Consider the following 26023-nt stretch of genomic DNA (forward strand, 5'->3'; position numbering starts at 1 on the left):
CTTTAATTTGAATTTGCATATCAGCAATTGATGGTCTGTTCCACAGTCTGCCCCTGGTCTTGTCTTCACTGATGATATGGAGCTTTTCCATCTTCACTTTCATATGTGGTACCATATGTGGTCTTAATTTGCATTTATCTAATGACGAGTGGTGGTAACTATCTTTCATGTACTTACTGGTCATTTTTGGATGATTTTTTTTCTATACTGTATTTCATTAATTTTCCAGGTTCGTGCTGTCACAAGACCAGCAATAAATAGCTATCTAGTTTTCTAAGTTTGAAAATGTCAAGAAAGTCACGGATGTAGTTAAAGAAAACAGTTTAGGACCAATCACTATTATGTTCACAAAATGAAATTGTACAATTTTACCTTTTTAAATTTTTTTCTTAAACTACTGCCTGACAAAAAGGCTCATAGATGAGGAATGAAAATTCTGTTCTTCTGGATGCTTGAAACTAAGCATTAAATTTATCTGGAGAACAAGGTATGTTTAATACTGCATACCAATAGAAATCCTTCATGACTAATATTTTATTACACACAGTACAAAAATTATGTTCATACTTTGGTTCATTTGGAGGTTTGAAATTTTTGAGCACCAATGGTAAGAGTGGGATGAGCTGGGGAGAGGTAAACAGATTAGGCAGAGACTTTTCTTACAGTTGTTGGACAAGGCAGTTTCTTACAGTTTCTTAGGACAAGGCAGAAGATGACCTGATTTGAAGTGGAAAAGACAGCACTCTGTTGTTGCTGTTCAGCCTGGCAGTTGGTTTGGGTGGGGGTGGGGGATGAGTGGCGCTAGGCCACTTGTCAGAATTGGCTGCAGAGTTGAGATCACTGTGTCCTTACTTCAGTAAGGACTGTGGAGGGCTGTGGAGAAGAGGAACTAGGAATGATGAACCAGAAGTGTTCTAATGATGAAATAACTGTAATCTCACATATGCTTAAGTTTATGTGTCTTAATACACATCAGAAAACATGCAGTTCCTTGAGGGGTGGCTACATAAACCAGCTTGTGCCAGATATCTGGGGCTTGCTGTGTCCTTCATAACAGAGTTTTGTGTGGGTGTCTTAGCAAGAATGCTCTTGGAGTCCACCTAGGAAGTCTTGGTGAAAGAATTTGGGGCAGGACAGGCTGAGGATTGAAAGGAAATGAAAAATAATCAACTGAGAGCACTTTAAAATGTCCAGTCTTTGAAGGGAAGAAGCAGCTCTGTACAGGGTACCTGGGAATAGCGGAAGCTCTGCATACCTATTCTGGTACCATCATAAAGATTCCCAGAACTGACTCCTGTGCTTTCTTGCCTGTGGCGTAGGGTTTGCAAGCCAGTGTTGACTTCAGAATGGACAGAACAGGCTTTGCTGTTCTTTCTGGATTGCATCTTGGAGACTTGAACATGTACAGTAGGGGGTGCTGGGGCTGAGTAGGTGAAGGCAGCATATGAAAAGGACAGTGTCAGCATTGTGGTTTGCAGTGGGTAAGAAGGAGACCAAGCTTCTGGGTTCATAGGAATCAGAGCAGCCTTCTCAGGTCCCATTCAAGGAGTTTGGACCTACAGCTGCATAAATGTTGGTGGGGTTGTTGTTTGCCAGGTATTGGCATCTGGTGTTGGCTTGAGCAAACTCCAACTTCATGTTCTTCTGGTTCTTGGATGTAAACCAACCCATTTCTAAGCATTCTGGGCCACTTTTGTAATATAAGCATGATCAAGTATACTTCATACACTTAGAATGGTCTGGACTTAATGTCCACAAAGAGGTGTCTGACTAACAACATCTAGGCCTTCTGTTTCTCTTCCTCTGTTCAGATCTTCCTTTGAACAGATCTCTTCCTCTTCCTCTGTTCAGATCTTTTGGCAATTTCTCTCTGTCTCTCCTTTTTTTTAAAGTTTTTATTGTGAATTGAGTGATTGTTTACATGGGAGAACATTGGTTTTACACTCATCCTGTCATGTTTAGTTTCATTGCAGTAATAACAACCCATGCGTCATCATTTACTTCGATTCCCTCTATTTTTCTTTGGATGTACACAGAAAACATTCAGGAATATATAATCATTTAAACAACAAAAGGGCACATTCTGCAAGGCTGTCTCCAGGATTCCAGTCCACAGCCTGTGTCTTTCCATGAATCTAGAGTCTTCAGCTGCTCTATCTCTTCATGTCCCAATCTCTGCCTCCATCTCTGGTGTCACTGTTTCTCTGCATAGGGTCACACGTTCCGCTCTGTGCTCTTCTCCCTTGATGTTCCTAGGGTCCTCTGATCCTGGAATTTAAGATTAACTACTTCCTCCTTTCCATTACAAAACTTCTACCTTTATAGTCATGATGAGAACTATTCAGTGAGGATTCTGCCTCCCCCTGTACACTCTGAAACTAAACTCCCTCCTGTAAATTTGTAAGCCGATCACTTCATGCTGTTATAGGCCCCCCCCCCCCCACACACACACTTTAGGTAGCCAGTGTCTTAAGTTTAGGTAGCCCATCCCTATCAACCTGTGTACAGAGGGGATTGGAATGATCCTTAATATGAAGATTCTTTCCCTTCTGTAGTCAAGTTCTGATCCTAAAACCATGGAAGCTAGGTCAAATGGATACTATCTGCAAGTTGGGGCATTCTTGTGCATCTCCCCTCACTTCATATCAGTTGGATGCTTCACACTCAGCTCTAGCCCTCCATGGTTATGTCCTTGTCCATGGGCCCAGGAGTCCCCAGGTCTTACCATACTTTGGACCAATCAGCCCTTCCTCCTCTTCTCTCTTTCATTTCCAGGTTGACTGGAGTCTATGGAGCATGGTCAAACACAGCCAATTTCTTCATTGCTGCTTTTCCCCCACTTCCACTCACTAGTAGACCAGTGTGGTCTCCTCTCCTGCAAACTTACTACAGCCTGCTCAAGTATTCCCTTTGAGTTTCAGTCTTGGAAGGGGTTTGCCCTGAAATGACTTGATTGTTTGCCTTGCTAGCTCCCCAGCGTGAACAACTTGCTTGTTCTTACAGTAGCCAATCAGACTGCCATTTTTAGTTTTGATTTTCCCTGCTGGTCTTTCTTTCAAGAAGTATCTTCTGTTCCTCTAGCTGCTCCAGGCTGGTGTGCTTATCCTTTCTAGTGGGAATGTCCCACCTCAGAAGGTTCTGAATGGGGACCAGGATTCCATCTAAGGTCTTATAAATTACAAAGGTTCTATAAGAATCCTCTTTCACTGGGCAAATTCTAGCACCCCCTTTAGGTATTCCAGTCAGTTATAAGACAGCCAAGCATCTTTACATTATTTTCACTCTTTTACCCATTCACACTATGCCTTGATCCCTGTATCACAGAGCCCTGTTCCAATGTTGAACATGCATCACTGTTTACTTCTGTTCCATTTGGCAAGTTCTTGATTGGATTGTTTATCTTCTTAATATTGAGTTGTAGAAATTCTTTATATATTGAATGTTGTTGTTAAGTGCCTTCGAGTAGGTTCCAACTGATTGGGCAACCGTGTATGGAGTTTCTGAGGCTTTTAAAATCTTTGTGGGAGCAGTAAGTAACATCTTTCACCTGTTGAGTTGCTGATGGGCTTGAACTTTGGACCGTGTGATTTCCAGTCTATTATATGAAGTTACTGTGCTCCATATATATTAAATATAAATCCTTTATCAGATGCATGTATTGCAGATATTTTCTTGTCAGTATCTTTGAAGTCGAACAGTTTTAATCTTCATGAAATTCAGTTTACGTGTTTTTTTTTTCTGTTATGGTTAGTGCTCTGCATTGAGGTTGCAAAGTTCGTTTTCCCAGTGTTTTGTTCTAGAAGTTTGTAATTTTCATTTGTCACATTTTAGGTCTAAGGCCCATTTGGAATTTATTTTGTGTGTATATTTATTTTCCTATGAATATCTAGTTATTCTGCCACCTTCTTTTGAACAAACTATCCTTCTTCATTGGATTCCATTGGCACCTTTGATGTAAAATCAATTGCTTATATGAGGGGCTTCGGAAAGTCATTGACAAAATTGAATTTGAAGATAACAGAATTTTTGCAATAACCTTTTGAAGACCCTCTTATATATTTTTTAACCCTATTCTATTCTATTCTTATGGTGAACCACACTGTCTTGATTACTGTAGCTTTGAAGTAAGTCTTGAAATTGAGAGTGTAATTCTTCAGCTTTGTTCTGTTGAACCTTATTTTTGCTCTTTTAACTAAAACTAAATCAACTGCTGTCAAGTTGATTCTGGCTCATGACAACCTGTGACTACAGAGTATAATTGTACTCCATAAGGTTTTTGTGGCTGTGATCTCTCAGAAGCAGGGCTTTCTATATGTCTTTCTATATGTCTAAAGGGTGGTTACACTTTTCATTAGTAGTTGAGCATTTAACCATTTGCACCCCTCTGGGTCTTTACTTTTTCATATAAACCTTCCAAACAGCTTGTCCAGTTGAAAAAAAAGAACCTACTGGGATTTTTAAATTGGATTGCATTGACAATGTAGATGCATTTTGAATGGATGAGCATCTGAACAATAGTCTTTTAGTCTTGACAGCATACTGAATTTCTCCATTTATGTAGGTTTTCTTAAACATAGCAGTGTAAGGTCTGTGGGGGCACAAAATGGTTTGTGCTCTACTACTAACCTGCAGGTTGGCAGTTTGAATCCACCTAGTGGTGCCACAAAAGAAAGTCCTGGTGGTGGTCTGCTTCCATAAAGATTGCAGAGCCAAGAAAACCCTGTGGAGCAGGTCTACTCTGTCCCTCAGGGGGTGACCGCGAGTTGATATTGACTTCACAGCAGTGTGTTAAGAGTTTAGGGTTTTGCATATCTTTTGTTTATTTGATGCTTTTTTGTAGGGTGGTAAGTGGTTCTTTTTGTTTGCTTAGTTTTATGTTAGAATTGTTCTTTGCTTAAATAGAAAATATTTGATCTTTATGTTTTGAATTCAGATTTTGTGATGTTGTTAAATCTACTTATTCTACTAGTTTTCTTGTGTGTAGTTTCCATGTCTTTTTTTTTTTTTTGTATAGTATCAAGCTGTTTGTGAGTAGTAATTTTTGTACTTTATTTATATCATTTATGTGTGTGTTTTTTTCTTTACTGTGTTATTTGAGGTTTCCTGTAAAATACTGAGGAGAAATGATGAGAGCATAGACCTCTGCCATGTCCCTGATTTTATATGGAAAACAACCTTTTACTGTTAAGTATGGTGTTAGCTGTGGAGAACACAGTGACTCCATATAGTAAACACTGGACTGGGGAATCACAAGGTCCATGGTTCGATCCCACCAGCTACTCCACAAAAGAAATATGAGGCTTTCTGCTCTCCTGAAGATTCAAACCCTTAAAAACCCTATGCAGATTCCTATGAGTTGGAACTGCCTCAGCAGTATTTAACCACAGCAACATGGTGTTAGCAGCAGGGTTTAAAAACTTTTAAAAACTAGAATAGAGGAAGCTTCCTTCTATTCCTTCTTTGCTAATATTTTGTTAAAATATATTTGTGTTGTAATACATTTATAAGGTCCCCTGAGTGGTGCATTGGCTAAGGTCTTGACTGCCAATTTCAAGGTCAGCAGCTCAAATCCAGCAACTGCTCCATGAGAAGAAGATGTTGCAGTCTGCTTCCATAAAGATCACAGCCTTGAAAGAAGCCCTATGTCTGGGCCAGCTCCAGCCTGCCGTATGTGGTGGTAATGAATCAGAATCCACTAGATGGAAATGGATTTGGGTTTTAATTTTTTTTAGTATGTCTGTACTTGTATTTATGGATGTACTACTACTTATCCATTCTGCTGTTTTGATAAACTAATTGCTTGTCTTTATTATGTTTATGGACCATTATGATTCTATTCTGTGAAGTCCACATTTGTTTCTCTTAATTAAGATTCCTTTTTTCTTTTAGATTTGAAGAATTTAATATTCTAAATATGACTTTTTCCCCCTTATATCACATTTTGCAAGTAACTTTTCCAAATTTTTACTTGTCTACTTTGGCACCATAGTGGTAACGAGTCAGGCTGTTAACCTCAAGGTCAGCAGTTCAAAACTACCAGAGGCTCCGCGGGAGAAAGATAAGGCTTTCTGCTTCCATAAAGTATGTTGCTACCCTAAGTTATGAAATAAAATTAAACAATTATGAGTAGATTGCTTATTCATGCAGTGTGCAAAGACCTTTGAAATAGGAAGGAAACTGATTTTTTTTGTACATCTCAAATGAGTCTAAAGTGTAACAGAAGCGAGAAGATGAGTAGTTCAAGATAAGATTAAAGATAGCAATAGAGGTAAGACATTCAAAGACCTGTTAAGCCATGATAAGGATTGTACAATAGGACATTTTTCAGAGAGCTCATAAAATGTTACATTTGAAGGGAAAAAAGGTCATGTTGTTTCTCTTAATAAAAATAAAGTCAAAAACACAAAATTCAAGTCTCAAGAAATTAAAGTCCTTATTGCTTATATAACTAGTTAGAAGTTTGTGGATTTTAAGAAGAGCTGCAGGCCAGATAGGTACTTGAAATAGCCTGTCAGTGCAATCCTCTGTCTCTTGTTATGTAAGAAATAACATAAAACAAGAACAGCTGAGTGTTACCAGGTAGAGCAAGAAAGTATTTGCAAAATTTTATTTATATATAATTCCATGCATTGCAGGCAATACTTAAGAAATCAAACCCACTGCCATTGCATCGATTCCAGTTCATAACAACCCTCTGTGTATAGGGTTTTCTGTGGATGTAAATCTTTACAGAACAGAAAGTGTTATCTTTCTCCCGTGGAGTGGCTGGTGGAATGCTGACCTTTAGATTAGCAGTCTAGTGCTTTTCTTCCAGAGCCACCAGGGCTCCAAATTAATCCTTTCATTGGTTGTTGTTGTTGTTGTACCATGGAGTCAGTTCCGACTCCGACTCATAACCCTGCACAGGGTTTCCGAGGCTATAAATCTTTATGGGAGCAGACAGCCTCATCTTTCTCCCGCGGAACCGATGGTAATTTCGAACTGCTGACCTTGAGGTTGACAGCCCGACTCGTAACCACTACGCTACCAGAGTTACTTTTAAATGCTTACCGTATGGTGCCTTGCTTGATGTTTGTTTGAATTGGTTCTGATTCATAGTGACCTTGTATATCTTTTCCAAGGAGCAGCTGGTGGGTTTGAACTGCTGACCTAGTGGTTCTCAGTCTGATGCTGATCCTATGTTGTTGTTGTTGTTAAGTGCCATCAAGTTGGTTCTGACCCATAGTGACCCTGTATAGGGTTTCCAAGAAGTGGCTGGTGAGCTTGAACCGCTGACCTTGTGGTTCAAACGACTTTGCAATCCAATGCATTAACCCACAGTGCCACACAAATGTTTTATTGCAGTACTCATCCTACAAGTACCTAGCAATGTTTTATTGTACGTGATTTGGAAGTTTAAGAATGCCTTGTAGTTTGCTATCAAATTGTTTTAATCTTTAAGAAAAATTTTAAAAATTGTTAGAGGTCATTCTAACAACTGACTTTTTTCCCCATGAGAATGGAAAACATTGGCTTTCTTTTCTTTGCACTAAACCTAGTTTCCTTTTAATTCGGAGATGCATTTATAGGAACAAAAGCAGTCATATATAGGAGCAAAGACAACTTAACTCCTTAATATGAAAACTTTCTTGTTTTGTGGGCCTCATGGCTTCTGTTTTTTTTAATATTGTTAAGTTTTTTATGTCAAAATAATAGTGGTTTTGGGGGACAAATTTTAAGTCTTCATTGAATCAGTAATCTCCAACGTCAGCTATCATAGAGTAGAGAAGATTACGAAAGGGATATGGGTTAGGGAATGTGGAAACTTGATTTCTTTCCTATCTATGCATTTGTTGTTGTTAAGCGCTGTTGAGTTGGTTGCAGACACATAGCATCTCTACATAGGTAGGGTTCCTAAGGTTGTAAATCTTTGTTGGAGCCTCATCTTTCTCCCGCAGAGTGTCTGGTAGATTCGAACTGTTGACCTTTTGGTGTACAGTCCAGTGCTTAGCCTACAGATCTGCTGTGCTCTCCACTTGTGCATTTAGTAAACTCTTAAAATCTCCATTAGCTGAGGAATAAAACTTTTTAGATGATTAAGATATATGTGTGTGTATTAAATATACAGTGAAAGCACTTAAAAGAATCTGGCATACACCATTAGCATATTAAAATCAAATATTTTTTCCCTGGTTAAGCCACTGATCCTCCTTTTTTTTTTTTTTTGCTTCTTGAAGTTATGCTATTATTAAATGATTTTATAACCTTCATTGAAACAGATTTTAATACACTAAGTATTTTAAGTCCTTTTCAATTTCAGTGAGCAGGTTATATCATCTGCTTATTCCCAGTTGTTAATGAGTCTTCTTCCAGTTATGATGCCACATTCCTCTGCATATAATCCAGATTCTTGGATTAGGCGACCAGCGCACATAGTAAAAGAATACAACCCTGTCTCACACCTTCCCTAAATTTAAACCATTTAGTGTTCCCTTGTTGTGTTCAAACAACTGCTTCTTGGTCTATGTACAGGTTTCTCATAAGCACATTTAAGTGTTCGGGAATACTCATTCTTCCCAATGTTGTCCATAGCTTGTCATGTTCTATATAATCAAAAGCCTTTACATAGTCAATAAAGTACAGGAAAACATCTTTCTGGTGTTCTTTGCTTTCAGCCAAGATCCGTCTGACATCAGCAGTGATCTCTCTCTTTGCATGTCCTCATCTGAATCTGGCTTGAACCTTTGGAAGTTCTCTGTCAGTGTACTGAACAGAACAGTGTACTGTTACATTCATTTTTGAATTATCTTTAGCAAAATTTTACTTGCATATGGTATTAGTGATACTGTCCAGTGATTTCTGCATTCCTCTCTTTTGAATGGGTACAGATAAGGATCTTTTTCAATTGTCTGGCCAGGTAACTATCTTTCAAATTTCTTGGCATAGATGAGTGAGTGCCTCCAGCGCTGCATCAGTTTGTTGAAAGATTTCAGTTTGGATTCTGTTAATTCCTGGTGCCTCGTTCTTTACCAATGCCTTCAAGGCACCTTCAGTATCATTTGCTGTTGATCGTATGCTACCTCTTGAAATGGTTGAACATTTACCATTTCTTTTTGGTACAGTGACTGTCTGTATTTCTTCCATCTTCTTTGATATTTTCTGCAGCATTCAATATTTTGCCCATTTGTTGTTATTGTGAAGTGCTGTCAAGTCTGTTCTGACCCATAGTGACCCTGTATAGGGTTTTCGAGGAGCAGCTGGTGAGCTTGAAATGCTGACCTTGCAGTTCAAATGGCTTTGCAGTCTGGTGCATTAACCCACAGCACCACACATAATTTACTTAGTTAACTCAGCTTGAGAAATGCTTAGCATGCTCTTCTCTTTGGTTTTCCAACGCCAGGTCCTTGCACATTTCATTATAATATTTGACTTTGTGTTGTTCTCCAGTTGCCCTATGAAGATTTCTATTTTCTAAGTGAAGTCGAGTGATGTTGACTGTTGGTTTTGTATATATACTCTTAATTATGTTGAGGTATTTCCCTTCAATTCCTACTTTGTTGAGTGTTTTTATCAGGAATGGATGTTGGATTTTGTTAAATGCCTTTTCTGTATCAATTGATATGATCATGTGGTGCTTTTCCTTTTAAAAAAATTTTTATGGTAGTTTACATTGATTGTTTTTCTAATATTGAACCATCCTTACATCCCTGATATGAATCTCACTTGCTCATAACTGACATCCGTTTTGGTCTTTTCCTTCTTACTTGTTTTCTTAATGAACTTGCTTTTCTTACTCTTATGTTCTTGATGTCATCCTACAATTCTGCTCGTCTTAGGCCTTTAGTGTCTAATGCATCAAACATGCTCGTTAGATCTCTAAATTCAGGTGGGATATGTTCACGGTCATATTTTTGCCCTGTGTACTTGCTTTAATTTTCTTCAGCTTCAGCCTGAACCTGCCTATGAGCAATTGATGGATGGTCTGTTTCACAGTCTGACACTGTTCTTGTTTTGGTTGATGATATGAAACTTTCCCACTGCCTCTTTCCACAAATGTAGTCAATTTTATTTCTTTGTATTCCATCTGGTTAGGACCATGTGTATAGTTGTCTTTTACATTGTTCATAAAAGGTATTTGCAATGAAGAAGTCATTGGTCTTACAAAATTCTTTCATGTGATCTCCAGCATCATTTCTAACACCAATGCCAAATTTTCCAACAAATTTGTTTCCTTCCTCTTTGTTTCCAATGTTTGCATTTCAGTCATCAGTAATTATCAATGTATCTTGGTTGTATTTTGATCAATTTCAAGCCTAAGAAGTTGGTAGAATTCTTCAATTTCATCCTCACTGGCTACAGTGGTTGGTGTGTAAAATTGAATAGTAGTGGTATTAACTGGTCTTCCTTGTAGGCATCTGGGTATTATCCTATCAGTAACAGACCTGCACTTTTAGAAAGAAAGATCTTCAAATGTTCTTTTGATGAAGAATGAGATGCTATTCCTCTTCAATTTGCCATTTCTAGAATAGTAAAGATTAAATATGGCCTATACCAGTCCATTTTAGCTCACTAATGCCTGCTGTTGTTGTGAAGTGCCGTAGACTCAGTTTGGACTCATAAAGACCCTGTATACAGTTTCCATGGAATAGCTGGTGAGTTTGAACTGCTGCCTTGAATGTCAATATTTCTGTGTCCTATTTCATTTTTTATAATTTCCAATTTTCCTAGATTTTACTTTATACATTCTTCTATGTTCTAATTATTAACGGATGTCTACAGCTGTTTCTCTTCCTTTTGAGTTGTGCCTTATCAACAAATGAAGATCCTGAAATCTTTACTCCATTCACATTATTGCGTTGAACTCTGAGGAGGCAACTCTTTCCCCGTTGTACTTTGAGTGCCTTCCAATCTGAAGGTCTCATCTTTCAGCACTATATCTGACAATATTCTGGTGTTCTTCATCATGTTTCAGTATTCTGGTGCTATCTGTCTGTTCCACTGCTGTTCATAAGGTTTTCCATGACTGAATATTTGGAAATAGTCTGTCTTAGTCTGTGAGCTTGACTGAAACATGTCCACTCTGGGTGTCCCTGCTGGCACTTAAAATACTGGTGGCATTGCTTTCAGAATCACAGCAACACGCAGGCCACCACAGTATGGCAAACTGACAGATGAGTGGTAATCATATCCAGTGAAGTTTGTGTATTTCAAGGTGCTCTGTTCAAGTTTTTGAAAAGTTGTTTTAAGAAGTATGGAGATATAGGAGTTGCAGGGAACAATTTGATAATAAAACGCTACTCCTTTTTCTACTTTTCTTTTCTCCCCATATTTTTTGCCCAATCGAGTATAAACATGTGGGGTAAATGATCAGTTCTGGTTCTAGGTCTTTATGACAGTTGTATTGGAATGGAACAATCCTAGGACAAAATAGGATAAATGCTGGCATCCCCATGATGGTGATGGTGTGGTACTATAGAATAAGCACTGCACTTCAAACCACTAGGTTGGTTGTTCAGACCCAACAGCTGCTAGTCAGAAACTTTCCAGGGTCGCTATGAGTCTGAATCATCTGAGCCAGTGCACATAACAGAAAAAACAACACATTGTAATATACATACCCAAAGGGTGCCCAGCCCCAAAGCATGTCTTTTTTCAAACTTCCCAGAGGATGCAAGTCTGCCGTAAGGTTGGGGATTTATTACTAGAGCTACCTAAATTTCAGTCAGTGGTCCCAAAACCATTTATTTAAAGCATTAAAAACATATCAACAGATATATGTCTCCTTCATTTTATCTCAGTCATTATTAGTCATTTATTTGTATAGTCAGTATATTAGGGCCCAAAACTGTTATTCCATAAGACTTCTGATGTTAGAAGTTCCCTTCTGTAAACATGAGAATGAAATAAATGTTTCCCGATCCAGGTTCATTCGTCCTAAAAAAATGAAATATGTTCAATCTGTCTCAATATTTTTTTGTGTTTTCTCTTTGCTTTTTCTTTGATTTGGGGTTTTCTGTGTGTTTCTTTCTCTTTTTATAACTAGCGATTATTTTTTTTTCCCTTTCAGTTCCATTTTTTCCATAGGTTTTTCAGATCCCAAACCAAACCAAACCTATTGCCACTGAGTTGATTCAGCTTTCTGACCATATTTAGGGTTTCTAGATTTTAAATTGTGGAGCAGGCAGCCTCATCTTTCTCTTGAAGAGTGGCTGGTGGTTTTGAACTGCCAATCTTACAGTTAGTACCCCTTCACCTAGCCCACAGCAAGCCGCTCACGGTTTTGAGGTTCAGAGTGTAATGGTTTTGTTTCTTTTCCTTTCCTCTAGCACCAGCAGACATTCTTGAATCAACTCAGAGAAATTACTGGTATTAACGACACCCAGATACTGCAGCAAGCTTTGAAGGTATGTACTTTGTTTTGAAATCCTGATGTGGCCACGTGAGGTAATGTACTGGGCTGCAAGGTTTGTTAGAATCACAAGGTTGGCGGTTCAACCCGCCACTCGTTAGAAACCCTATACAGGACCGCTATGATGGCAGAACCTACTTGAAGGCACTAGCAACAACAACAACAACAACTTTGTTTTGTGACACGGTTTGAGACTTACCTACTCTATTTGGCAATTAAATTTTCTATGCCATATGGCAGTAGAGAGATAAAAATAGTCTTTTGTAAAGTAAGAGCCTCACTTACTTTTGAGCATATTAGTTTTCAGCAATCTAATGTTTCAAGGTAACCTGTTAACTGATATTTTCCCTACATAGGAAACCCTTTTCATGCAAAATGATGGATTGAGAATCTGAATGTCAATTGTAGGGTTTACTCAAAAGCCCTACTTTGTTAGAATTTTGGTGGCTGAGGTGGGATACAGTAGGAGATGGAGAGAGAAGAACATAGTCAAAAGCTTAGCATTTTTTTCTTTCCCAATAGAAGAAATAGATTCCATTCAAACTAATTTTACCTTTAATTAAGAATCTTCAAACATCAAACTGTTCGGTATATGCAACAACTAACATACATAATTTTATTTGTATTTTATGGTATATACCCTAATGTTCACAAAAAAACCACCCAGATCAGCATAAATCACATGGGTATGTATGAGAGTAGCTTTAAAAGTCCCAAGGAAAATTGAAATGAAAAGATACTGAGATTTTTCCATGAATGTTTATAAGCCCTGTGGTATATCCAAAATGATTAAATGAATGAAATATGTTCAAGTAATTAAACTTTTATCTTAAGCTTATGTGTACTTTCGTGCTACTAAAGTCTTAAAACAACATAAAAATGAAATCGTTTTTTTTTGTTTTTTTTTTTAATTTTAATTGCAAACATACTTGTGGCTAAAATCCTTTTGTCCTTGCTTCCTGAGGTAAAGATGATTACGTAAATCTGATTCTGAGCCAAGGGTATCTGCTTTTCTAGAAAGACTTTATGTTCTATATGATAACAGTTGTTTTTATCAAAATAATGTCAGTAGTAAGTAGCACCAGCTAAGCACTTAGTACTCTTTGTGGGCTACCTCATACTCATAATGACCTAGTAAAATAAGCATTTCCATCCTCTTTTTTCAAGATGAGCAAACAGAGATGTGAAAGTAATACCTTGATCACACAGTTCATATGTGAAGAAGATTGGGATAGAATTTAAATAGTCTAATCCCAGGGTTATATTCTCAGCCACTGCTTCTTTTACTGGAGAAGCTATGCTTCACCTCCACCACTTGTCTGTCAGTTTGTTGTACTGTGGTGGCTTATGTGTTGCCACCAGCATTTTAAATACCATCAAGGGCTGTCACCTGTGGGGGACAGATTTCAGAGCTGCTTCTAGACTAAGACAGGTTAGCAAGGAGAGGCGGACCATTTTTGAATGATTAGTCATTGAAAAGGATTACTCATTGAAAATGAGTAGCATTGGAGCATAGTCTAACATTGTGCCAGATTATGAGCCTTTCATCTTGGAACACATTCAAATATGACTGGAAAAAAGCTGCATTCTCGAAGTTATAGTAGACATACATTATTGATATGATGGAACAAAGCTTTCAGAACCTTCATTTACTGATGGCGAACAACTCAAAATGAGAAGAAACCTCTGTAAACATCTATCAATAATATGAACGTGGAATGCACAAAGAATAAATCTAGGATAATTGAAAGTCATCAAAAATGAAATGGAATACCTTAGATGTACATAGGCATTAGTGATCTGAAATGGACAGGTATTGGTCATTTAAAATTGGACAGTCATGTGGTTTACTATACTGAGAATGACAAATTGAAGAGAGATGGTATCACATTCATCAACAAAAAGAACATTTCAAGATATATCTTAAAATATCATCCTCTCTGTGATAAGATAATATCCATACTCCTTCAAGGAAGACCAGTTAGTACCACGACTATTCAAATTTACACACCAACCACTATTAACAGTAATGAGGAAATTGAAGAATTCTTCCAATTTCTTCTGTTGTGGTGCTATAGGATCAGCACTGGATTTCAAACCACAAAGTCCACAGTTCAAACCCATCAGCTGCTCCTTGGAAACCCTATACAGGGTTGCTGTGAATCACAACCGACTTGACGATAGTCAGAAATTGATCAAACATGCAACCAAGATGCATTGATAATTACTGGTGTTTGGAATATGAAAGTAGGAAACAAAGAGGAAGCATTGGTATTTGGAAAGTAAGGTTTTCGTGATTGAAATGATGATGGAGATCACATGTTAGAATTTTGTAAGACCAATGACTTATTTGTTGGAAATACCGTTTTCAACAGTATACAAGGCTAATATACATATGGACTTTACCATATGGAATGAATACACAGGAATCAATTTAACTACATATGTGGGAATAGATTATGAAGAAGTTCAGTATTATCAGCCAAAACAAAGCTAGAAGCAGAATGAAACATTGTGGTTTGGTGTCATTGAGTCAGTACCAACTCATAGTGACCCTATGCACAACAGAACAAAACACTGCCCGATCCTGGGCCAACCTCACAATTGTTGCCACACTTCAGCCCACTGATGATGATACTTTGCTAGTCTGTCTTGCTGGGGGTCTTCCTCTTTTCCTCTGACACTTCACTTTACCAAACATGATATCCCTCTCTAGTGACTTTCTTCCTGACAATATGTCCAAAGTATGAGAGATGAAGTCTGGCCATCCTGGCCTCCACAGAGCATCTGACTGTACTTCTCCCAACACATATCTGTTCGTTCTCTTGGCAGTCCATGGCACTTTCAATATTCTCCTCCAACACCATAATAACTTCTTTATTCACTATCCAACTTTCATGTGCACATGAGGTTATTGAAAAATACCATGGCTTGTGTTAGGCATACCTGAGTCCTCAAGTTGACATCTCTGCTCTTCAACACTTGAAAAAGGTCTTGTGCAGCAGATTTGCCTAATGTAATACGTTCTTTGATTTCTTGACTGCTTTTTCCATGAGTGTAATGGTTGATCCAAGAAAAATGAAATCTTTGACAACTTCAATCTTTTCTTCATTGATAAGAATGTTGTTTATTGGTCCAGTGATAAGGAATTTTGTTTTCTTTACATTGAGATGCCATCCATACAGAAGGCTATGGTCTTTAATCTTCATCAATAAGTATATTAAATCCTCTTCACTTTCAGCAAGCAACTTTCATATAAGCAACTGTGAAACATATTGATTGCTTATATGAGAATTTAGACTGAAGTTGAAGAAAATGAAAACAAGTTCCGGAGAGCCAAATGACCTTGAATATATCCCACTTAAATTTAGAAAACTATCTCAAGAACAGATTTGAAAGACCAGAGGCATTGTGGGATGGCATCAAGAACATAATCCATGAAGAAAGCAAAAGGTCACTAAGAAGACAGGAAAGAATGAAAAAACCAAAATGATGTCAGAAAAGACTCTGAAACTTGCCGTTGAGCTTAGAGAAGCTAAAGCAGCTGGAAAAAATGAGGAAGTAAGAGCTGAACAGAAAATCCCAATGGGCAACTCAAGAATACAAAGAACAGTACAATGAAATGTGCAAATACATTGTCATTAGACACTAGAAAGGAAAGACATGATCAACATTTCTCAAGCTGAAAGAATGGAAGAAAAATGTAAACCTCGGCTTGCAATATAGAAGGGGTCTGTGGGCAAAATATTGAATGTTACACAAAAAAATCAAATGAAGATGGAAGGAATACACAGTCACTGTACCCAAAATAATTGGTCCATGTCCATCCATTCCCAAACATGTGGAAGCGTATAATCAAGAGCCAGTGAAATTGAAGGATTTCAGTTGTACTGAATCCACTGACAAAAGTAAGGCTCCAGGAATTGACAAAATACAAATTGAAATGTTTTAGCAAACTGATTGAGCACTCACTCATCTATGCCAAGAAATTTGAAAGGTCAGCTGATTGGAAGATATGTGTATGCCCATTCCAAGGAAAAGTGACCTATTTGGATGCTGAAATCAAACAATATAATTTACATTGCATGCAAGTAAAATTTTAGAAGATTATTAAAAAATGGTTGCAGCAGTACAGAGACAGGGATCTGCCAAAAATTCAAGCTAGATTCTGAACAGGATATGGAAGAAGAGATATCACTGCCGATATCACATCAATCTTGTCTGAAATCAGAGAATACTAGAAAGATGCTTTCGTGCGCTTTACTAAGACGATGTAAAGGCATTTTACTGTGCAGATTATAGCATAGCAAACTATTGAAAACATTGCAGTAGTATTCACAACTATTTCACACCTTAAATAGGACTTTGACAACACTTGAATAGTATTCATGAAGAATCTCTACATAGATCAAGAGGCAGTTGTTTAAACAGAACAAAGGAATACTGAATGGTTCAAAATAAAAAGTAACAAACAATTCAAGGAGCTAGATTATATTAATAAGAGTGTGTTTCAGGATTGTTAGAAGGTTCTTTATAAACAGCCTTCAGTATGCAGATAACACAACTTTGCTTTCAGGACTTGAAATATTTATGAAGATGAAAGATTTGGCCTTCAGTATGGATTTTACCTCAGTGTAAAGAAAATGAAAATCCTCACAACTGGACTAGTGAATGACATCATGATAAACAGAAAAAATTGAAACCGACAAAAACATTTTTCTTGGATCCACAATCAACACTCATGGACAAACAGCAGTCAGGAAATCAAAGGACAGATTACATTAGACAAATCTGCTGCAACACATCTCTTTAAAGTGTTAAAAAAAAAACAAAGCTGTCACTTTGAAGACGAAGGTATGCTTTACCCAAGTCAGGATATTTTCACAGTCACCTTATATTGCATGTGAATGCAGTGGCTCTGTAAGATAAGCATTGGACTAGGAATCACAAGATCGTGGTTTGAGCCCACCTTGGAAGAAATATGGTGCTCCTACAAAGATTTACAGTCTTAGAAGCCTTATTCAGGGTCTCTAGGAGTCAGAATAGACTTGATGTCACCTAACAATACCTATAATAACAGGAGTTTCTTTTCCTGTCTGTTTACAGAAGTACTATTTTAAATATTAACTCTTTGCTGTTGTATATGGTGTGTTACAGAAAACATTGTAGATTTTTCATTTGCTTAAAAATATCAGTTTGTTAGTGATTTTTGTTGAGCAGATATAAAAATGGAAAATTAATTAATTATAGAATTGGTTCTTAAATAAATAGTTTTAATTCATAGAAAAAGCAATTCATATTTATTTAGTGTACTTTATATAAGATGAGTTTACACTGTAAAATTAGTCAGAATAATTTTAAATCTTAAAGTGATTTTTATAACTAATTAATTTTGGGGAAAACTGCAGAAGCATATGAGAGTGTAAGATATATTGATGTTCCTTTCTTGATATTTGAAGGATAGTAATGGAAACTTGGAATTAGCAGTGACTTTTCTTACTGCAAAGAATGCTAAGACCCCTCAGCAGGAGGAAACAGCTTACTACCAAACAGCGATTCCTGGAAATGATCGATACATCAGTGTGGGAAGCCAAGCAGATGCAAGTAAGTTTTCCTCTTTTCTCAGTATTTTAATAGAATGTAATGAAAGCATTTCCTTCGGACTTTATTGATTTTGCTTGCTAATAAGCACATATGAAGGACACAATGTTGATTGATTGTGTGCTTTTTTTTTTTTTTTAGTGAAGTCTATATATTTTTATCAGCTACATTGTATTATTTCTCAGATTATAATATTGTATTTAAGTCTCGTACCTTTCCATAGAGTATGTTATATAGTATTCATTGCTTTGAAATAAGACATAGTTAAAGGTCTCATTTATAAAACAAAACAAATTCCTAGGATTTCAGTCAGTATAGTCACTTGTTTTAAATAGAAATAGAGGCTTTGGTACTGTTTTTGAAAGGAAAGTATTGTTTCTAATTTCTGACAGATTTTACCATTTAAGAATTTTCCTTCTCCCCTACAAAACAAATAAATAAAGATTCTGGAAGAAGGTTTACAGTGTAACAAGTTCTCCTTGCCACCAACAAAATGAGTTTGCAAAAGAGTATGAAAAATTTTACATTGGACCATAATTTTTCTTAAAAATATATATACCTTGTGCTTATATAGCACTGAGAATTTTTCTAAATATGTGGTTATGTTCATAAGTCCTTATGGCTGAATAACTACTGTACAAAAATACATTGTTAGTACTAATATCAGTTATTGTTGAGTCAATTCTGTGTTATAATTACTTTTGTGTATTATAGTAAAACTGTGCTCCATACACAAATTATTTATTTATTTTTATGCATTATGGATTTAGCAAGCTTGATAATTAAAATGTTTCTGATTACAATTACAGATTTTGTCTATAGTCTTTCTCAAACTTTAGACAACAGGAAGAAATGAGCCTATTGACATAGATCGTTTCAGCTATTGGCATTAAATATTATTTAATGTTTATTGATAAATTGGAGTCCTGGCGTGGTGCTGTAAGATAGGCACTGGACTGCTAAACTCAAGTTCAGTGGTTCAAATGCATCAGCTGCTCTTTGGAAACCCTATTCAGGGTCACTGTTAGTCAGAACTTAATAACAACGAATTGATAAACTATTTTAAGTTCCAGTTTTTAGGATGACCTTAATAATTTGGCTCCACAAATGATCTTCAGTCATCCAAAGCAGATTACACTTTTCTCACACAAAATAATAGGTGCTGGGAGATGTTTTATATATTTGTTGATAATATATAAGGTTGAATTGGCCTAGCTATGTCTCTAGCTTCAATTTCCACATCCCACTTTATACTGTGATAAAACAAAATAACTTGATGCTCATATACAACAAATGTGGTTTTATTTCTCTTTGTCTTTACAATTGTTCTTTTTCCATCTGGAATACCTTCTGGATTTTCTTTCAGTAGTCTGATTTCTTTTGTTGTTGTAAAGCTCAGTAAGGAGCTGCTTATTCTAGCATATTTTCCCTGAGTGTCTAAGTTGGACCACGTGTTTCTACAATACCCAGAGCATAGTTCTGTTTAAACATGTATCCTGCTATTTGTAATTATTTGCTAGTTCTTGTATTCCTTAGAAAACTGGAAGAGACCTTCAGCATTAGTACAAACTATACCTAATCAGTGTTTGGGACTGTAGGTATCAAAAAGTATTTGTTGAATTACTTTTGATAATGAGTGGAAAAACTGCTTCAAAACCAGTGAACGTGAAAGAAGTTAAAACGCTTGTTCTAGAAAGTTGGGGGGTAAAAAGGAAGTGGCTTGAAGAATGAAACAATTAGTATTTGTTTCTGAGCTGTAGGATGAAAGAAAATAGCTAGTTAGAAAAAGGAAAAATGATGTAATGGAATGCAATTGGTTAAAGTGAAGGAAACAGGAAATTGACTAAACTTGTTCAGTGGTGTGAAAAGAGTAAAAATGTTTTAGAAAGGTAATGTTAATTCAATGTGTATAGTTTATTTATATATTGATATAAGATAGTGTGTCTGTGAAAATGAGGATTTTGAGATTGTTATAAAGAAAAGATATTTTAAAGGCTGTGCAAAATTGAACAAATATTGCTAGGCCAAATAAATTGTAACTTGTTCATGGGTATTGATAAAGGAATAGTGACAGTGTTACAGAATACAAGAAGAGAAACTTGGGTAAGTGCCCTTAGGAAGAAGGCTTGTATCTTTTTTTTTGGGGGGGGGTGAGAAAAGTTAATTTCACAGAAAGGTAATTCCCATAGGTACCAGAATATAAAGCTTTGTATTTGTATTCTGCCCACCTTTATACCACACTCCCCTCTTACAATTTTTTTATTTTTTATTGTGTGATAATTTACATGGGGGAACATTAGTTTTACATTCATTCTATTATACATCGTTTCATTGCCATAGTTACCATCCTGTCCATGCATCATCACCCAACCAAAGGGTATACCCTGCAGGCCCCCCCTCCCCCCACGGTCCTCAGCACACAGCCCCCTTCCCTCCCTGAATCTCAAATTCTCAGCCACTCCATCTCTCCATGTCATCCTCTGTCTCCATCTCAGGCCTCACTGCTTCTCTGGGTGGGGTTCCGATCTCCGTTCTTCTCCAGTGATGGTCCCAGGGGCCTTCGCTCCTAAACTGAAAGGTTAATAACTCCCCTCCTTGCTATAAAATATTCGCCTTTACATTTCCAGTCCTCACAGTCAGTCCTGATAACAATGATTCACCCTTGCATCACAAGAGACCCATCTGCATTTCTTTTCATCAGCCCTTCTTAGACAGGTTGGATATTACTCACTTGAGACTCTACCATCCTCCCCGCCCTGTTGATCTAGGCTCCCTCTTGAAAGCTTGTAAGCCAGTCACTTCTTACCTTTGTATCCCTACCCCCATTTTGGGTAGCCAGTGTTCAAGTTGCCCATCCCGATACTGGACACATTGTAGCCCCTTTTTAGGTATTCCAATCAGTTTTAGGGAGAAGATGGATTTACAAGTTTAGAAGGCTTGTATCTTATTTGCTGATAGTTGAGAAAAAGAAGAAAAATGTGTATGCGTGTCTGCATGTCTGTATCACTTGGAAAATATTCACTAAGTAATTTTATTTTTTCACTTGAAAGAAAATAGGGAAATGGGGTTTCTGCTTTCATCTCAAGTAATTGTCATTTGAGCAAATTCCTTGGTATTGTGGTTTCTTTATGTATAAAATATGCTGTCTTCCTAACCATGGTGGCCTATCTAACTGAGAACGTATATCCATGAAGTTGATTTGAGATTATTGAGAACAAGTTATAAAAAATTAATGTGGTAATTGTGTTAACAAGACTGTCAGTATCAAATGTGAGAGAGAGAAAGTAAAGCTGTTGAGGTTATAATCATAGTTTTCTGTTTAACATATTTCTACTAAGTATTACAAGGTTATAGAGTTACTTTTGGGAAATAGTCTTGGTTCAGGATTTATATTTAATAGTGTCATTATTACATGGTTTAAAACTGAAAAAATAATATGCATTCAGCAAAAATTTGAAAATATACTCTCTAATTTATTATTATAATTGTTTTTGGTATATATGAAATAAAATGAAATCTTTTATATATTTTTAATTTGTTATTGTTGTTGTTAAGTGCCATCGAGTCAATTCCCACCTGTAGTGGCCATGTATAGGGTTTCCAAGGAGTAGCTGGTGAGCTTGAACCTCCGAGCTTGAGTTTCAAAGCAACTTTGCAGTCTAGTTCATTAATCTATAGTTTCACACCAGGACTCCGTAGGAATGACAAAATTTCCCTGTGGGGGTAAAAAGAGAGTAATTGCAAATGAACATGTAATAAAATGCAGATTTCTTTGGGGTGGTGGGGAAAGCCTAATTTCTAAAGATTTGTAGAGCAATAGAATGTTTAGAGTGTGAGGAGGGTCTCAAGAAGGAATTGTACATGTACAAACCTTTCTCACCTAACAACAACAACAACAACAACATTGTTACTTGAAAATTGATCTTATTTACCTTAATTCTATTAAATATGGCAGATTTAAAAATAGTTTTTGGTGAACATATTTTTTCTTTATTTAAGTATAAAATTTCTTGCAACTGGGCCTTAAAGAAAAAAACAAAGTCATGCTTACTTTAAGTATGTCTCTTATTGGTTGCAGTGCTGACATAGTATCTATATATTGAAATAAGTCTTTATTAAATGCTTCTTTTTTTAAATTAAAAGCAACAACATATAATCTTATGTTGAAATACTCTGCTATATAACTACTATTTGTAATTATGCTTCTTTTTTTAAATTAAAAGCAACAACATATAATCTTATGTTGAAATACTCTGCTATATAATAACTATTTGTAATTGAGAATTTATTTTAGAATGAAAAAATACATTTTTTTTTTTTTGATGACTAGAAAAATTCAGTTTTTGTATCATTATTCCCAAGAAATCATATTTGGGACTTATACAGAGAAACTTTCATTGATGTCTACCTGACACATCACAAGATAAAGCAAATTATGTAAATTGATGTGAAGAATGCTTATATACGTGAGACTTCATGTACTATTCATGAAGGAATTATTTGTAATAGTTAATATAATAATTATATACTTTAATGCACCTTTACTTTTCATTTTGTAGAGTAAAAGAAATGTTTCAAGGCAAACGTATAGTTTGCATAGAAAGGAATTTAGAGTATTAAACTTGGTGTCTCTTAAGTTCCTTTGGGTATTTCCATACTTAAAAATTATATATATAATTAAAAAATTCCAGGTACCCCTTTAAGTTTGACATAGAGTTGTTTTGGGGATTTGCAGTTAAGATACTAATGAAAATGGGAGTAGAGCATACTGGAAGGTGTAGACGTATCATGTTGTTGTTAAGTGCCATTGAATGGGTTCCGACTCATAGCAACCCTGTATAGTCACTCCAAGGAGTGACTGGTGAGTCTGAACCACTGACCTTGTGATTCAAACCTACCTTGTGGTTCAGTGCCACGCTAGTATTTTAAATAAGTGGTTAGACCAAGGGTATTGTCAAAAAGTATTACTACTAGGTAGGGTTCCAGTTCATACAGAGCAAAACATGTTTAAGCATGTCTCTATAATCAGTGAATGGCTGCAGGCAAGTTCTCTCAGTACTGTATGTGTCTTAGTCTCATTAGGAGACTTCCGGTTTTGGTTTTTTTGGCCATGGAAAAACTGTTTTGAGGTCACCGCTAATAACAAATTTTTAAAAAAACAAAATTCAAGTAGACATCTTCCCACATCATTGGAACTTTAGTGGATGGGAACAGATAAGCTCTCACAATATATTTATCTTAGTCTCATTAGTTGTCTTAACAACAACAACAAAAAAGACATCATAGGTGTATTTAATTATCAGAGTCAAGAGTCTGTTAAGTTTTTGTAGTAACAAACTCAATCATAGACACCATAGTACAAGATTTCCCAATTTGGATCTAATAGTAATATTCTTTCTTTTAATTAATTCTTTTGAACCATTAAATTCTTTTGAACTTTCTTAAAACAGGAAAAAAACAGTATATGCCTACCAGAACAAGATGTGCTACAAATGAGCAATCAAAATATGGATCAAAAGATAAAAGGGATTTGGGTAGGTAATTTACACAGACAGTAATGCCACATATCTACTTAAGTTTTAGAGAAGTTTAACACACTGGATGGAGTGTTAATAACTGATAGACTCTTCACATATTTATTATCAGTACACTTTTTTAGCCAAAAAATCTTGCATTATTTGGGAAGAATTACAGAAAGTTAGATTCTGTCCTAGAACTCTGGATCATGGTTATATTGGTTGGCTGTTGTTGTTGTTAAGTGCTGTTGAATAAGTTCCAACCCATTGTGACCCTACCCTGTATAGAGATTTCCCAAGAGTGGCTGGTGAGCTTGAACCACCGACTTGGCGGTTCAAACCTGTCTTGCAGTCTAGTGCATTAACCCACAGTACCACACCAAGATTCCACTAATACTAATTTATGCCCTTACAAGTGAGTAAAAATAGCCCATTATAGTCAATTTAGGATTTTATTGAACACTAGTATTTTCCACCTTCCCAAGGTTTGTTAAGTAAGATTAAAAAAGTAAAATAAAAATTAAGTCTTTTTTTTTTCCTAAAAGATATTACATATGCTGTTTTGATCTACGAAAAGTCAAGGTTAATCTTAAAAATGAGATGTTACTTACAATTGATTAAATGCATTTAGATTTAAAATTCTGTTTGATATGAGCTGTAAAATGACTTGTATTAACTGCAAATTACTTTTAGGGAAGAATAATAGCCAGTGACCTTTCTACTTTCTTTTTAGTAGTATATAGAACATTACGTTCTAATTTTTTGTTCCATAATCCAAGTTGAGTAGCATATTATTGAAAACAAAACTAGAACATTTAGAACTGAGCTGTTTGAATGAAAATGAAATATTAAAAATTTAGTTCCTTGGTCACACAGTCGAACATTTCAAATACTTTAATAGGTTTGGTACGTACATCTAGGAGTTAGTGGAGAAATGCTTGACGGTATTTCCCTTAAATGGTATTAATTTGGAGAGGAGAAGATTTATTAGAGTTTGTGTTTTGATGTATATTCTGACTCAATGGGAAAACTTTTAAATTTGGACATCCTTGGAAATACTGACAGTTACTATCTATATGCTTTTAAAACACACCTTTCTAATACAAGTGATATCCAGTTTATCTGGAACACATGCACTATTGGATTATGCTCACATGAATACTAGAGTGAGTGGTAGCTAAAACAAAATTTTAAATGTTTTACTAAGAGTGTCTATGCTGTTGGAACAGGTATAAGAATATTCATATTCTGTTGGGTTTTGGATGGAACATTTGCAAAAACATTTTTATAATTAACTTTTACCAGTTAGAAATTGTTTATGGCCACACTGCACTTATTTTGTTCCTTTTTGAGTTATAAGCATGTGAAGAATCATGGGGTGGGTGGGGTGGGGATAGTTTTTTGTTTTTCTAAAATTATTAATTTCATATTTTATGAAAATATTTTACTTATTTCAGAAAAAGAAAGCAAAAATTATGCTTAGCCTTTCTATCTGAAATGCTTTAGTTTCTTAATATATGGTATTACAAGAATAATATCTTCTTGAAGGATCAGTATGAAGTTTGTCCCTATGAAGTGGATGTTAAAGACATTGCAAATGTCTGATGTTTCTAAAGTGCTTTGTTGTTGTTAAATACTGTCAAATAGGTTCTGACGCATGGTGACCCTGTTTAGGGTTTCCAAGAAGAGACTGGTGGGTTTGACTTGCTGACCTTATAGTTAGGATTGCAGTGGCTGCCCTACAGTACCACACCAGGACTCTCCAAAGTCTCTGATTCTAGACACTACTCCTCCCCTCAGTATTCTTCTCTGCATTTGCTGCAATAGCTCACAGAAGTAATGGGCCATCAAGGAAATGGCTTACATGATTGTGGAGCCTGGCAAGTCCCAAATTTGCCATTCAGACATCAGTCTGGAGGATTCCCTGTTGTACTCATCCCAACTGGGGTGTTGACTTACAAGGTGGTGGAAGCTGGTGAATCAAGTCAAGTCATTGAATCACAACACACCCAAGCATTAAGGTCAAGCTTGGTTAGTTAGTGTAAGGAGCACATAGCCCCCTCAGATCACAAAGATGCTTCATATTATACACATCAGTATCACAAAATTGAACAAACTCCTTGTGAGATTTACAAACTTTTATAATCACAGTTAACCCTATGGAGTCCTGGTATGGCACTGTAGGATAAGCATTGAACCCTATTCAGGATTGCTATGAGTCAGAACCACCACTCATTTGTAAGTTTGTCATACTCTGGTGGCTTGCTTGTTGCTGTGATGCTGGAAGCTATGCAACTGGTGTTTTTAATGCTGGCAGGACCGTCTATGATGGACAGATTACAGCTGAACTTCCAGAATAAGACATATTAGGAAGAAGGAGAGGTGAACTACTTCTGACTGTTTAGCCACTGAAAACATCATGAGTACCAGTGGAACACGGTCAGCACCAGAATATGGAATATTGAAACATGATGAACAGTTCCAAAATATTTTCATATATAGTGCAGGAAGATGAGCC

At 36.3% G+C, this 26023-nt stretch overlaps 1 protein-coding gene across 3 annotated transcripts in view; it reads left to right on the plus strand.

Annotated features, from left to right (window-relative positions):
* USP25 (ubiquitin specific peptidase 25) overlaps nucleotides 1-26023 on the plus strand; it is a 211135-nt gene that overhangs the window by 27683 nt on the left and 157429 nt on the right. For all 3 annotated transcript variants that reach the window (XM_006866444.1, XM_006866445.1, XM_006866446.1), the window contains exons 2-3: nucleotides 12306-12383; nucleotides 17848-17992. In XM_006866444.1, the coding sequence (XP_006866506.1) occupies nucleotides 12306-12383; nucleotides 17848-17992 (223 nt within the window). The remainder of the gene's footprint in view (nucleotides 1-12305; nucleotides 12384-17847; nucleotides 17993-26023) is intronic.

This window comes from Chrysochloris asiatica, unplaced genomic scaffold (assembly GCF_000296735.1).
Source record: "Chrysochloris asiatica unplaced genomic scaffold, ChrAsi1.0 scaffold00091, whole genome shotgun sequence".
Taxonomy (NCBI): domain Eukaryota; kingdom Metazoa; phylum Chordata; class Mammalia; order Afrosoricida; family Chrysochloridae; genus Chrysochloris; species Chrysochloris asiatica.